The following is a 14,704-nucleotide window of genomic DNA, read 5'->3' on the forward strand; positions in this document are numbered from 1 at the left end:
TTTATAGAAATGGAGCTCAACCTAGCACTCTGGGAGGCCAAGGCGGGAGGATCGCTCGAGATCAGGAGTTTGAGACCAGCCTGAGCAAGAGCGAGACCCCTGTCTCTACTAAAAAATAGAAAGAAATGATTTGGACAGCTAAAAATATATATAGAAAAAATTAGCTGGGCATGGTGGCACATGCCTGTAGTCTCAGCTACTCGGGAGGCTGAGACAGGATTGCTTGAGCCCAGGAGTTTGAGGTTGCTGTGAGCTGGGCTGACGCCACGGCACTCTAGCCTGGGAAACAGAGTGAGACTCTGTCTCAAAAAAAAAAAAAAGTAGAAATGGAGCTCAGGTTACCAGGCAGTTTCCCAGTGGTGTCACAGATGTTTGAGATCGGTTGTTATAAATACCTATCGAGATCCAGGTGGATTTTTATGTTCCTCCCTATAAAAGTCTGCATTTTTTTGTTAACCTGCTATTCCTTGGATTCAGTGGTGTGCTGGTCACATGTTCTTTCTACGTGGGACTCATCGAATGACTGCTGAAGGAGTTAGATGATTCTATGTGTCACCTAGGATTTTTCACCACTGAAGCCTGTCTTGGTTTACTTTTTCTTTTCTTGAGCTGAATTCCATGGCTACACTAAAGAATGTGTTTGTGCTGCTTCTTTATTTTTATTAGGGTACCAGAACATCTTGTGAAGAGCATAACTTGGCAGACACTGCAAGCTGTAAATTTTTGCCACAAACACAATGTAAGTCTCATGATCTCCCTTGAGAAATCAGAAGGCTGCCCTTAAGCTGAGGTGGAGCCTTGTACAAAGTTTGTATCATACTTTTGTGGGTATAATTTTTACCCAAATCTTCATAAACCTGGTTGGGGTTAGCAGAGGCAAAAAATGCCAACCTAACTATTCCTTCTTGCTCAGGTTATATAAAACATGCATTTTATGATTTGAAGAAACCAGTCATATTTATACTGATTAGAAATACTGAGATTTAAGGTAGAATCCAACTCACTTGGAGTCTTATTGCTCTGGTACCCTCAAAATGCTTTGAAATTGGGAAGGGAAACCCCAGGTGACTCGTGCCTGTTTAGCTGCAGTATGCCAGTTGCAGTAGGGGGAGTCCCAAGCCCAATGCACAAGTGCTGGTGTCTGCTTTGGTGAGATGTGAGAGCTGAGTCTGGACCCAAGCAGCCTGGTGGAAGCCTCTGACACTCTTGGCCACAGCTGGGCTGGCGGGAGGCCCAGTGGACTATTGCTCTGGTGATGTGACTTCACAGATGCTGGGAAGCCTACTGCTCCCTTCAGTACAACACTGCCCACTCACCCACTCCCTGCACATAGAAACCAGATTCCAATGTTGGAGCTTTATTCTGGCCACGAGTGCAGTTTGATGGCAATATGTTATCCTTCCAATTGCCAAGGTCCATTTAGGTGCTAGGGCTAAATCTCCTTCCTTCTGCTGTTCCAAATGATTTTTCCTGAATCTGCATTCCCAGAGGGAGAAAATATAAGAGTAGCCAGTACTTCTCCCTACTGAGCCTCTACTTAGCTGAAGCCTACCATTCTTGTCAAAATGTACAACAGGGAGAATGGGCACCCCTATTGCTAGTTACTGTGAGTGACAGTGAGCACTTTCCTAAGAGCAGGCTTTAGAATGATGGAGCAGGCGAGACTGTATGAAGGTCCCTGTGGGGAAGATCTGAGATGCTAAAGACAAATGCACTGCATGCCACAGCTCCCTGGAGATGCTCTGGCTCCATGTGCTGATGGGGGAGGGTGCAGAAACTTGTAAAGAATTCCCAGAACGAATGGGAGTATATTCTTGTTTCCAAGTACTTCTGACCACATGTCATCGTGATATTCATGAGTGTACCCATTTATAGCAATATGTGAAGCTAGTGGTAAAAGAATAGAGATATCAGATCTATTAATTGCTGAGAACCAAATAGATTGTAATAAACTAATTAAAAAATTACCTGCCCCCCAATTTTCCAGAATAATAAATAACCATGGGGAGACACTGATACTGATCTCTCACCCAGAAGGTCCCTTGGAGAGAGAACTGGTGAGGCCCAAGAAGAAGCCCTGTCTTCTCTCTAGATTCTATTAATAGAAAGTCAGGCTGCAGACTGAGGAGGGTCTCTCAGGGTGCAGAAGGAGTAAACATTCCCCCTCTGAGAGGAAACAACTTGGGAGAAAGGAAGATTATTAGGAACCCTGAGCTGTATTTTGACCCAACTGTTTTTGTTTTTTTTTTTTTATGTAATTGTTAATTAGGTTGTTGATTTTTTTCTTTGCCAAGGAAATTGTCATTTAATAAGAAAATCATGTGAAGATTCTCAAACATTTTTCCCTCTAATATCACCCTGTTAAAGAATGTTGGCTGTGGTCTGGAAACCACAGGTGATTTGAGTCTAAATTATGGAGCGGGGGCCACATCCTGAGGGGTGGCAGCAGCTCTAAGAGCACTTGATGTGTGTGGGACACAGCTGACATCTAGCGACTGTCCCCAGAGGGTGAGGGCTGCTGCCTACTCTTGTTTATCTTGTCAGGACGAATGTCAGAGCTGGAAGGGAGATCTCTTGGCAAGCTTGTGGTTACCGCCCTTCTCTTCCCCAGCTTATCTCAGGAGGCTTGTCCTGTTTACAGGCCAACTGTGTTCTGTTCTCAGTTAAACAACTGAATCGTGAGTTCTGCTTATGCACCAACTTGCAGCTCCTGCAGACATGATGCAGGCCTCACCCACGCATTTTAGCATTTTCCCTTTCACCTAGAGTTGTTAGATTAAATGCAGGGCTCCCAGTTACATTTGAATTTCAGATAAATAAGTATAAATTTTCAGTATAAGTACATCCCAAATACTGCATGAGACATACTTATACTAAAAAATTATTTGTTGTTTATCTGCGATTCAAATTTAAACTGGTATCCTGTATTTTCATTTGCTAAGACTGGCTACCCCACTTTCATTTTTCCTTTCACTGTTCTTGATCCTTTTGGGTCTTTTAGAAATTTGGGATGATTCAGGCTGCGATAGGTATGATACTAGAACTAGATTTATTTTAGGCTGGTCTTTTGCTGTTATTCAACAGGCCAATGAGATATTTAAATGATTCCTCCAATATTTGTTAAATATTCATGTGTTTTATTTATCCAGATATATAGAGTTGATCCTTAAGAATCTGTTTTTGTTTTGATTTTTGTAATTAGTGCATACATAGAGATGTGAAGCCAGAAAATATTCTCATCACAAAACATTCAGTGATTAAGCTTTGTGACTTTGGATTTGCTCGGCTTTTGAGTGAGTATTGACATTTTCTTTAGTTAAGTGTAAAAGATGGAGAAGTTCTTGATACAATAAAGGATCTAAATGCTTTAGAAATATATAAACTAGTTCCTATATATTTGTAAGGTTTTTGGATGGTCGGTGCCAGAAAAAGAAAGACGAGCTGAGTAGAAAGGGGTAAGCAACGAGGCTTTATTTGAACACTCCCGGGGGAGGGTAACAGGTCCCAAGAGAGGGGCCTGGGTGAGGTTCACAGATCCTGGGAGAGGGGCCTGAGAAGTCACGCTGCCCAGAAGTTTTGAGTGGGCTTATATATGTTTTTAGGGCTGGGGGATGGGGGTTTCCGGCGCAAAAAGTTAGGAATTTTCCCTTACAGTTTTAGGGTGGGCATTGAGAACTAGGAGGGGCTGGTGGTATGTATAGATTCCAGGAACCAAGACCCTTATCGGGGTAACCATCCAGGTGTGGCTATTCTTTAACTTAGCTGGGCCCTGCAGGCATTGTTTTCGGCAGGTCTCATGGGCTTCTTCTTTTTTTCATTAGGGAGGGGAGGGGTGCCTGCCACCAGCCTTACAATATTTAGGGCATACGTTTGCTATAAATTATAATTTTGTAATTACTAAAAATGTATAGGCACATATAGTGGTTTAAATATGTAAGCTATATATAAATTATACTACAGTAAAGTGGTTATTAAAAAGTATATTACTCTCCTGGTTTCCACCATTTCTTGTTAAAATAATACTTGTCAGAAGTGCTTCTTTAGAAGAGTGGTTTTCAACCTTGGCAGCAGATTAGAATCATCTGGGGAACTTTAAAAATGATATTGATTGCTACAGGCCCTCCCCTGGGATTCTGATTTAATTGGACTCATGTGTGGCCCAAGTACCAGCAATTTTGAAAATATTATACTCCAAGTGATTTTAATATGCAATCAGCATTGAGACCAATGATTTAGAAAAGCCACAAGATTAGGTACGAGCTTGATTTCTGAGGTCTTCCTCTGCCAGTTTTGATTCTGGGGTTTCAGTGCTCTTTCTGTTTTCCATGTTCCACCCCTGCCAGCTGGACCGAGTGACTACTACACAGACTATGTGGCTACCAGGTGGTACCGCTCTCCAGAGCTGTTGGTGGGTGACACGCAGTATGGCGCCCCAGTAGATGTTTGGGCAATTGGCTGTGTCTTCGCTGAGCTGCTATCAGGAGTGCCTCTGTGGCCAGGAAAATCAGATGTGGATCAGATCTATCTGATTAGGAAAACCTTGGGTAAGTGGTGTTTTTGTCCTACCTTTTGGGAAACTGGATAGTTTCACCCACGTTGGTCCAGGGCAGAGCCAAGTTCCTGGTCTCATCTAATGGCCTTTAGTTAGGAAAGAGGGAAACTGTCAAAGCCTCATTTAAATGACTCAGTTAAAGAGGTCCAGGCCAGGCGTGGTGGCTCACACCTGTAATCCTAGCACTCTGGAAGGCCGAGGTGGGTGGATCGTTTGAGCTCAGAAGTTTGAGACCAGCCTGAGCAAGAGTGAGACCCTGTCTCTACTAAAAAAAAATTAGCCAGGCATGGTGGCGCATGCCTGTAGTCCCAGCTACTCGGGAGGCTGAGGCAGGAGGATCGCTTGAGCCCAGGAGTTTGAGGTTGCTGTGAGCTAGGCTGACGCCACGGCACTCTAGCCTGGGCAACAGAGTGAGACTCTGTCTCAGAAAAAAAAGAGGTCCATGTTTGGCTTAATAAAAATAATTGACAGTTATTGAGTACTAATAACTTGAACATAGTTTGGATCAAGTTAAACCCTGAATAATGATCATAGCAACAATAAAAACTGACGTTTCTATAAGGGTTTAGCAGTTTACAGAATGCTTTCGTGGTTTATTTCATTTATCATGGTGTAGTAATTCATTTGGATGTCCTTAACTGCAGCCTGCCTGACTAGTTTGGATTATTCAGACTCTGTAAAGGAAGATTCTCACCCTTCTAAGTGTCAGGAAGAAAGGCTGGTTCTTCTCACGCCAGTCTTCTTGTCTTGCTTTCCCACCCTGATGCCTATTCCTTTCTCTCTACCCTTGGAGAGGAGGCCAGGAGCAGGAGAGAAGGGGAGAGGGGAAGGTGGGAGACAGATGAAAAGATCTGCAAGGAGTGAGTGCCCTCTTCCAAAGTCAGGGAGTTCAGACTCTGCTCTCCTGAGTGTTCCAGTTTAAAGCACACTTCTCCTCCTCTAAACTTTTTTTTTTTTTTTTGAGACAGAGTCTCACTGTGTTGCCTGGGCTAGAGTGAGTGCCATGGCGTCAGCCTAGTTCACAGCATCCTCAAACTCCTGGGCTCAAGCGATCCTACTGCCTCAGCCTCCCGAGTAGCTGGGACTACAGGCATGCGCCACCGTGCCTGGCTAATTTTTTCTGTATATATTTTTAGTTGTCCATATAATTTCTTTCTATTTGTAGTAGAGATGGGGTCTCGCTCTTGCTCAGGCTGGTCTCCAACTCCCGACCTCGAGCAATCCACACACCTCGGCCTCCCAGAGTGCTAGGATTTACAGGCATGAGCCACCATGCCAGCCTCCTCCTCTAAACGCTTAAAGCACCTACCATCACCACATCTTGCCTTGTACTCTTATCTTCCCCAAAACACTGTAAGCTACATGACAGTGATATCATGTCTTATCTTTCTTCTTATCCTCCACCAGCATCTGCACATTATTTGCTGATAGCTTGACTTTGTCAAGTGACATAATAAAGTGAATTGTAGCCCTTCCAGAGGCATTCAGCCTTCCTTCACTGTGTTTTCTCCAGCGATTTCAGGGCACCCTCCCCACGTCACCCCTCTAGCACCAATGGGAGAGTCAGTCTTAAGGTACAAGGGAATTGTGCTCATGATGCAGCTCACTGAAGTCTGGGGCAAAGGGGTATGTTTTCGTTGCTTGTGCAAAATAGGGTGAAGTAGCAGTTTTTGGATTTGAGTGAGAGGTAAACTTCTAAAACAAAGCAGTAAATTTAGACAATTTGATACCTTGGGGTAGGAACTCTAGCCCAGTCCAATTGCAACATGTCTAGACCTCTGGTTGGGACATTTTTGTTTTCCACTCTGCCCTGAGAAGTGGGCCTGGATGTGCCCCAAGGGAACCCTTCTGAATATTTCCTTCTATTCTCTAGACAAAATTTCTCAAGCATAATATCTCTAGAATTTTACATGAGAGTGATTTTAGGTGATTTGGCTGAAATATGGGCAGGATGAGCTTCATATAATCCCCTGGAATATAAAAATGCTTCTTTTGTTTTTCTGCTTTACTTCATAAGTGCTTCTAAGCAGTAGATGAAATGACATTTCCAAGTGATCACTAACTGGTGAAACAAGAAAAGGTGGTTCCACACTGGAAACTTATTCCTTCTAGCTAGAATATCTTTCGTGATTTGTTCCCTTCCTCTTTCACTCTGTTCCCTCCCTGCCTCCCTCAAACATTTATTGAGTGCTTGCTATGTGTCAGGCACTGTTGTAAATACTAGACCCATACAATTCTGTCCCATCAGGATTCAGTTAATACGATATTGATTTGTGGTTGTTGCACTTTTGCTATTTTTTTTTTTAAAGACATATTTTGTGTGTGTATGTGCTTCTGAGTTGTTTGGTTTGGATTCCTCAAATAGTTTTTTTTTTTTTTTTTGAGACAGAGTCTTACTCTGTTGCCCGGGCTAGAGTGCCATGGCGTCAGCCTTGCTCACAGCAACCTCAGACTCCTGGGCTCAGGCAATCCTCCTGCCTCAGCCTCCCGAGTAGCTGGGACTACAGGCATGTGCCACCATGCCTGGCTAATTTTTGTATATATATTTTTAGCTGTCTATATAATTTCTTTCTATGTTTAGTGGAAACGGGGTCTTGCTCTTGCTCAGGCTGGTCTCGAACTCCTGAGCTCAAACAATCCGCCCACCTCGGCCTCCCAAAGTGCTAGGATTACAGGCGTGAGCCACTGCGCCCAGCCGGATTCCTCAAATATTAATACAATGTAAGCCCTGCGGGCAAGAAACCTGCAGCCTTCAGTTTCTGTTGCTTGCCCTCTACATGCTTAACACAGTGCTTTGTCCACTGTAGCGATCAGTACAGGCTGCTGTTGGTTGCTGGAATGCCTCCTCTCCCTCTGATTGCAAAAGAAACTGCGTCCTTCATAGTTGTAGGCACAGATGGACACAGCACTGATAGAGGGAAACCATAGATCAGTGTTTGTCAAGCATTCTCACTTGCCTCCTTCTTTCTTCTTGTCCAAAGGGGATCTCATCCCTAGGCACCAGCAAGTATTTAGCACGAATCAGTACTTCAGTGGGGTGAAAATTCCAGATCCTGAAGATATGGTAAGTGACCCATTTTGGAGAGAAGTCTGCAGGCCAGGCTAGCTAAATTTTGGTGGTTACTCACCTGCCTGAGCCCCATGGCTCTCCCTGAATTGAATGTTAGTCCAAGAGTGAAAAAGAAAATTGGAACAAATTGGTTAGCAAGACCATGGCCTTTGGTGCTAATTTAGAGGCTGTTGATAAGAGCCTAGCCAGCCTGTTGGACAGGAATGCAGAGCTGCCTGCCTGAGCCACACCTGTCCTTTATCATTTTCGGTAGTTGAACCGAGGTAGTGTAGAGCCAATCAACTTTTAGACATTGACCAATCCAGGAAAAGGATTCTACTTTTCTCCCAGCATTGTCCAAACTCCCTGCTCCACTGTGCTCTCACTCCCCAGCCCATGGGGGAAAACAATAATTAACTTACTTGGCCAGCCTCACTCTGGTGCCTGCCCTCTATGGCCAATGTGGGGAAAGCACCCATTTTATAAAAAACTGAAAAATTAAAAATGTTCATACCCTTAACCCAATGGAACCATTAGGTAAGAGCATAAAGATGTAGCATTATTTAATAGAAATAATTTCCTTTAGTGTTCCATCAGTAGGGGATTAATACGCTGCATCCTTACAATAGAAATACCATGTAGTAAAAATAATTAGATTTTTATGTATCCCCCTGAACAAAAAGTCCACAACATATTGTTAAATGAAAAAAATGGTTATCAAGCAATACACATAATTTGACATAATTGTAAGACTTTAATAAATATACAACACATGTATATACACACATGTTTACATATATAAATACAAAATAATATGACAAACTCTGGGAAGTCATGCAAAACTTTTTACATTTGTGAAATAAATGGCTCCAAGGATATATACCCAAACATTAACAGTGGGTATCTCTTTGTGGTGGAATTTTGGGGTAATTTTTTTCTTTATGATTTTTTTATATTTTTGAGTATCTTCTAATGATCTTGTATTATAATCAAAAACATTTCAGAGCTTAATTAAGGTTTGTGAAATCCTGAGTTTCCACTGTCTAAGGAAGGTGCTTTCAAATTGAAGCTAACCCTCGGGTTGTTCAGTTTCCAGACGGAAGTTCTGTCTGTCCCTACCACTTGCCTTCTGCCTCTTCCCGCAACCTCTTGGCTTGTCCCACAGCGAAGCCTGGCGCTTCCCCACTGCCTCCCTCTCCTGCAGCACCAGCATTCGGAAAAGTGGGTCATGCTGGGACAGAGACAGGAATGACACCTGGCATATGGGAGGTGACCCATCTGGCTCCCTTGTGACCTGGACATTCCTAGTTCCGCACTAAATATCCCTTAGTGATTTCCTGTTCGCTTGTTTACCGGAGAAGCCTCAGGAACAACCCAGGTTTTGTGAATGTAAAAAGCTTCGCATAGTTTCCCAGAGGCTGTCCTGCAGGAGATTTCCTGTTGACAGAAACACAGGAAGAAGCAGTGCTGTGGCTGTGCTGGTGGAACATCTGTGCTCCAGTCCCTCTGCTGCTCGGTAACCCTGACAGAGGAGACCTGCTTGCTTTGGGGGCTGGGAAACCGGCTCAGCAGGCAGGATGGACCTTTGCATAACACAGCCGACCAGCTGGCCTCACGCTGGCTTTGTTGCTGAGGCAGCAGAGCCTGATGTCAGCAATGTCACAGTCATCGCCAGCGGTGCTCAGATTCATCACACAGAACGAGCAAGAGAAATATTTAAGCTATGGAGGCTGAGGGGAAGGCTACTTTCAACGGCTGATGCAAATCTGCTTTAGGGGTTTTTTTCCTCCTGTTGAATGTAGGGAATTCCAAAACTGAGGCTTTTCTCTCTGTTATCAGTGATTAGTATGTGTACAATCCAGAATTGGCTGTTGGGGGCTGGCTCCCTGTCCGCAATAGCACTGTGCTCTGAAGCTTAACCACAGCACCAGACTGCATCTCATTAGGTGAGCCTGGCCAGTCACTCCAGCCTCTGGCTCACACACTGCCATCTTTATACACACAGCGCACTGTGGTCATTTATTTTGCTCAGCTTGGCAGCCTATTCTTATTTTCTCAGCTTCCCTCCTCAGCCATTGCCAGTGGTCTATCTCTTTAACTGGCCAGTCTGCCTGACCTTCGGCATTCCTCCCATTTATAGTGTTATTCCCAATTGTCTCCAGCAGATGACTGGAGCAAAATAGCCTCATATGGCCAAAGGGAGATTCTTTGAACAGTAGACTGATCAGGGAAACTGCAGGCTCTTGTGGGAGGAGACAACAGTGTTTATTCCAGAAAACCAAGAAGCATCTGTTCACCTGGGTAGGGAAAAAAATCGATCTCAAAGCTTCCTTTATATAAAATGTCAATAAATGCAATAATTAGGACTGCCTTTTTACAATGCCAATGTGAATGCCAGGTTGCAAATTATAAGTAAATACTAGTGAAAGAAAAAAAATTCACACTGAGCAGTTCTTATTTCAATTTTTTTTTTGCTCAGCGTGAATTTTTTTTCTTTCATTAGTATTTACTTATAATTTGCAATCTGCATCGGTTCTTTGGGAAGTGAAGGGAATGATTAGGAAGTACATTTGGAAAAGCAATTTAGAAGTGGGGAGAGAAGGAGCTTATGAAACAAGCCTAGGGAGGTTGTTGCACGTGGGAGGTGCAGTGGACAGAGGGTGGAGGAGGAGAAGGTGCCAGGAAGAGGCTTCTGCTCAGAAGAAATCCAATTTGAGGTAGCCTTAATTTGAATACGTGCTGTAAATTAAAAGCCCCTTTTCTTTCCAACAGGAGCCACTTGAATTAAAATTCCCAAACATCTCTTATCCTGCCCTGGGACTCTTAAAGGTAAAATTCTAGCTTCCAGCCTACTGGGAAATACACAAGGATTGTCATCAGTGTGGAATCTTAATTACTTATGTCAATCCATGAAATGAAAATTGTTCCTTTTAGAATTCTTCTCCTTTAAAAAGTGTAAATATTTTCAGTTTTTAAAATGGATCACATTATATTACAGTGAAAACATAAGTATTTCACTATAAATAAACCTAACATTATATTTAAAATCTAAATTTACACAAAATAGAAATTTCAGGGGGTGGTGTTTGTTTTACAAAGAGATCCTTTTCTTCAAAAAGTACTTAGCGGCCAGGCACGAGTGGCTAACGCCTGTAATCCCAGCACTCTAGGAGGCTGAAGCAGGAGGATCACTCGAGGTCAGGAGTTCGAGACTAGCCTGAGCAAGAGGGAGACCCCATCTCTACTAAAAAATAGAAAGAAATTAACTGGACAACTAAAAATATAAAGAAAAAATTAGCTGGGCATGGTGGCACATGCCTGTAGTCCCAGCTACTCGGGAGGCTGGGGCAGGAGGATTGCTTGAGCCCAGGAGTTTGAGGTTGTTGTGAGCTAGGCTGATGCCACAGCACTCTATTCTGGGCAACAGAATGAGACTCTGTCTCAAAAAAAAAAGAATCAAAAAGTACTTATCTAGGCCGGGTGCGGTGGCTCACACCTGTAATTCTAGCACTCTTGGGAGGCTGAGGCGGGTGGATCGCTCGAGGTCAGGAGTTCGAGACCAGACTGAGCAAGAGCAAGACCCTGTCTCTACTAAAAAAAAAAAATAGAAAGAAATTATCTGGCCAACTAAAATATGTATAGAAAAAATTAGCCGGGCATGGTGGCGCATGCCTGTAGTCCCAGCTACTCGGGAGGCTGAGGTAGTAGGATCGCTTAAGCTCTTAAGTAAAATGAGGTATAGTACCAATGAAAATATTTGGAAGTTATAGTCAATGTTCCACATAGTGTAAAAATTGTTTAATACATTTACTGATGCATTTGTAACAAAAAAAAATTGAGACAGTTCCTTGGGGTATGCAGTTGTGAGATTTAATCTATCCAAGTATGAGCCCCATGGCCTACTTAATGCCAAATAAAATAGTTAAAAATTATTAATATAAAGGTATATAGATTATGCCTCTCCTTACATACATACTCATATATGTTTGTAATACAGAGAATATTTCTGGTAGAATATATTATCCCCTCAAAAAAAAGAGTAGCTGACTTCAGAAGGAGGAACAGAAGACCTAGAATGCTGGAGATTTTGCTGTATACTGTATTAATTTTATTTGTATCATGTGTAAATATTATTTTTTAAATAAACACACTAGTTTTTACAAAGTACATGCAAGAGACCAAATTGGCTAAATGGATTATCCTACTTGGCCAACGTGGTAAACTCCAAAATTGTATCCTACTCTCCCAAGACAGAACACCAACTGTCTAAAAAACAAAATAAGGTATCTGTTACTACTTCTAGAAACTATTTATTATGTGGGTACCCATTTAGGAATGACTGTAGAAAGAGCTAAAATCATAACTGGTGGTTTTCCCACTTTTTTCCCAAATGAAGAGTTTAATCTTTCAAAGAAGAAAAAAAATGACATTAATAAGTTAATACAATTTTAAAGAAGTAAGCAGAGGGAATTTTATGTTCTTTTAGGGCTGCCTCCACATGGACCCTGTTGAGAGACTGACATGTGAACAGCTGTTGCAGCACCCATATTTTGACAGCATCAGAGAAACAGAGGATTTGGCAAAAGAACATGAAAAACCAGCAAGGAAGACCCTACAACAGAGCCAAAAGCACCTGCCTGGGGTAAAAATGGTGTACTGCCTTACAGAAACATCCAAGGTTATAGTTACAAATGATCTCATACCTGCCACCTAGTACAGAGAGTCAGAATCTAGACTTGAGAGTGGTAATTGTGGCTTGCAGTTCCAGTACTCTCATTCCAGTACCTGGAGACAGGTCACATGATATATCAACCAGGGCCCCAGAGAGATCTGTCACCTGAGGCCCCTTCTCTCTGAATCCTAAAGGTGTCCTTGACCTGCTGTTTCCTGCTGCCGCACGGGCCAGGGGTTCTGGCATGCATGAGCTCAGGTCTCAGCCATGTGCATGAGTGTGGGTTCGGCTGAACATACTCTGCTTTGGAAGATGGAATCAGATTTATCCCAGGCAGTTCTCTGTCATCATGTTCACCTTCAGTATTAACATTCCATGTTTATCCAGAAAAGGAACTGTTTTCTTCCCTGATCCTTTATTGTCAGAGTTGGCTAGGGCAAATATGTTGATGAGTGCTTTCAGTGATATCAGCAGAAGAGCATGTTTAACCAGAGAATAGCATCCGAAATGCACACTGGGAGCCTGTGAAGAATCTTGATTGGTGTAAAGTGGTAAAATGGCCTTACATTAAGTTTTTTGTTATAAATTATCTTGCCATAGCCTTTCCCTTTGCAGCCTCCACTGCCTAGCACCCTGAACAGTACTTGGGTGGTGTGTGTGAGTTTCAGAGGAGGGAAAAGGGTGAAGAGTCCATTAAGAACAGGTACAGCATGAACTCCAGGCCCTAAGGTAGACCACAGTTACAAAACTGTTTTTATTTATTCTCTATCATATATGATCCATGGAGCAAAACAGACCAGAAATAGACTCCCCACTCCCACCCCATAGTTACTCGTTTTCTTACTGTTACTTTGTATTTAAGAACAAAGGGTCTTGATGGAAATATTTCTACTTGAATAGGGGAACCCCACTATTTGGTGTATTGCTTTTTAAGTCCTGAAGGATTCAACGGTTTGATTAAAAGTACTAAAAAATATCCTCTTTTCAGATACCTAAGGCCATATAGTAAAATAAAAAAAACTGTAGGTGTGTTCTCCTTACTTTCATTTGACACTGACAATAAATTCAAACACTGTCCAGAAGCTTGAAGGAAGTAGTTTTGCCCTTTTTTAGAGGTAGGATCTTGATATGTTGCCCAGGCTGATCTCAAACTCCTGGGCTCAAGTGATCCTCCTGCCTCAGTGTCCCAAGTAGCTGGGACTATAGGCATGTGCCACCATGCCTGGCTGGCTTGCCTTTTTAACTAAGGGAGTAAGTGGGCAAATTGCCTAGGTGCTCCAGACCTAGTTTTCTCTGCTATAAGACAAAGCATTGGTTTAAATGATCCCTCAGGTCCCAGCAAGCTCCCAACCCTTGTAAACCTATGCTTTTTTCCAATAATGTTAACATGTAGATTTTCTTTTCTTTTTCATATTTTATGAATCTTCTTTAATGTGCCTGCTTTTGCTTTTCAATATAAAATAAACCTTTATAAGGAAAAGCAGAGACCAAATGGAAACATTTTGTCCTCTCTTAGTTCCTGGATTCTGTGCAAAAAAAGTATTTCTGTGCTGAAAAAGTTATGTAATTACCTCTTTTTTGATGCATTCTAAATAATGAAAAAAAAATGCATGGCATGGTTTTGAACCTAATTCTGAGTTTTGTATTTTCAGTTGCAGTACCTCCCTCAGCTAACTAGTAGCAGCACCATTCCAGCGTTGAATAATAAGAAGCACTACTCTAATACCAAGAAACTTAACTACCGTTTTCCAAACATTTAAGGAGATTGATGATAAAAAAAGGAATTGATCAATAATTTGAAGAAAATAAAACTTATACACTTCACTGAAAACAATTACAATGTTGAAAACACAACAGGAGAAAACATAAGCAAGTCAGGCCACTTGGCATGATATGAAGGGACATTCCAGATCCAGTCTTCCATGCTTGATGATGGTGTCCAGAAAAGAAAGGAAAAACCTGTTTGGAGTTTCACTTGTATTTTTGTTTATATAAGCAGCTGAGCTTAGGGACAGAAAATAAACTCTATCTACTCCTCATATCTCTGGCAAAATTAGATGATTTCAAAAAGATTTACGTGGTCGGGCGTGGTGGCTCACGCCTGTAATCCTAGCACTCTGGGAGGCCAAGGTGGGAGGATCGCTCGAGGTCAGGAGTTTGAGACCAGCCTGAGCAAGAGCAAGACCCAGTCTCTACTAAAAATAGAAAAGAAATGATCCGGACAGCTAAAAATATATAGAGAAAAAAATTAGCCGGGCATGGTGGTGCATGCCTGTAGTCCCAGCTACTCCTGAGGCTGAGGCAGAAGGATTCCTTGAGCCCAGGAGTTGGAGGTTGCTGTGAGCTAAGCTGATGCCACGGCACTCTAGCCCGGGCAACAGAGGGAGACTCTGTCTAAAAAAAATAAAAAAAAACCCAAAAAACCAAAAAA

General features: G+C 42.4%; 1 protein-coding gene across 2 annotated transcripts in view; it reads left to right on the forward strand.

Moving 5' to 3' along the window:
* Positions 1-14,312, forward strand: part of CDKL1 (cyclin dependent kinase like 1) — a 57,920-nt gene extending 43,608 nt beyond the window's left edge. Inside the window, exons 3-9 of one of the 2 annotated variants that reach the window (XM_045567571.1) lie at positions 667-739; positions 3,203-3,293; positions 4,344-4,544; positions 7,534-7,616; positions 10,374-10,430; positions 12,088-12,279; positions 13,926-14,312. In XM_045567571.1, coding sequence (XP_045423527.1) covers positions 667-739; positions 3,203-3,293; positions 4,344-4,544; positions 7,534-7,616; positions 10,374-10,430; positions 12,088-12,279; positions 13,926-14,033 — 805 coding nt within the window. In that variant the 3' untranslated portion in view covers positions 14,034-14,312. The remainder of the gene's footprint in view (positions 1-666; positions 740-3,202; positions 3,294-4,343; positions 4,545-7,533; positions 7,617-10,373; positions 10,431-12,087; positions 12,280-13,925) is intronic. The other variant, XM_045567562.1, reaches the window with a different exon arrangement.
* The last annotated feature ends 392 nt before the right edge of the window (positions 14,313-14,704 follow it).

The sequence above is a fragment of the Lemur catta genome, chromosome 1 (assembly GCF_020740605.2).
Source record: "Lemur catta isolate mLemCat1 chromosome 1, mLemCat1.pri, whole genome shotgun sequence".
Classification (NCBI taxonomy): Eukaryota; Metazoa; Chordata; class Mammalia; order Primates; family Lemuridae; genus Lemur; species Lemur catta.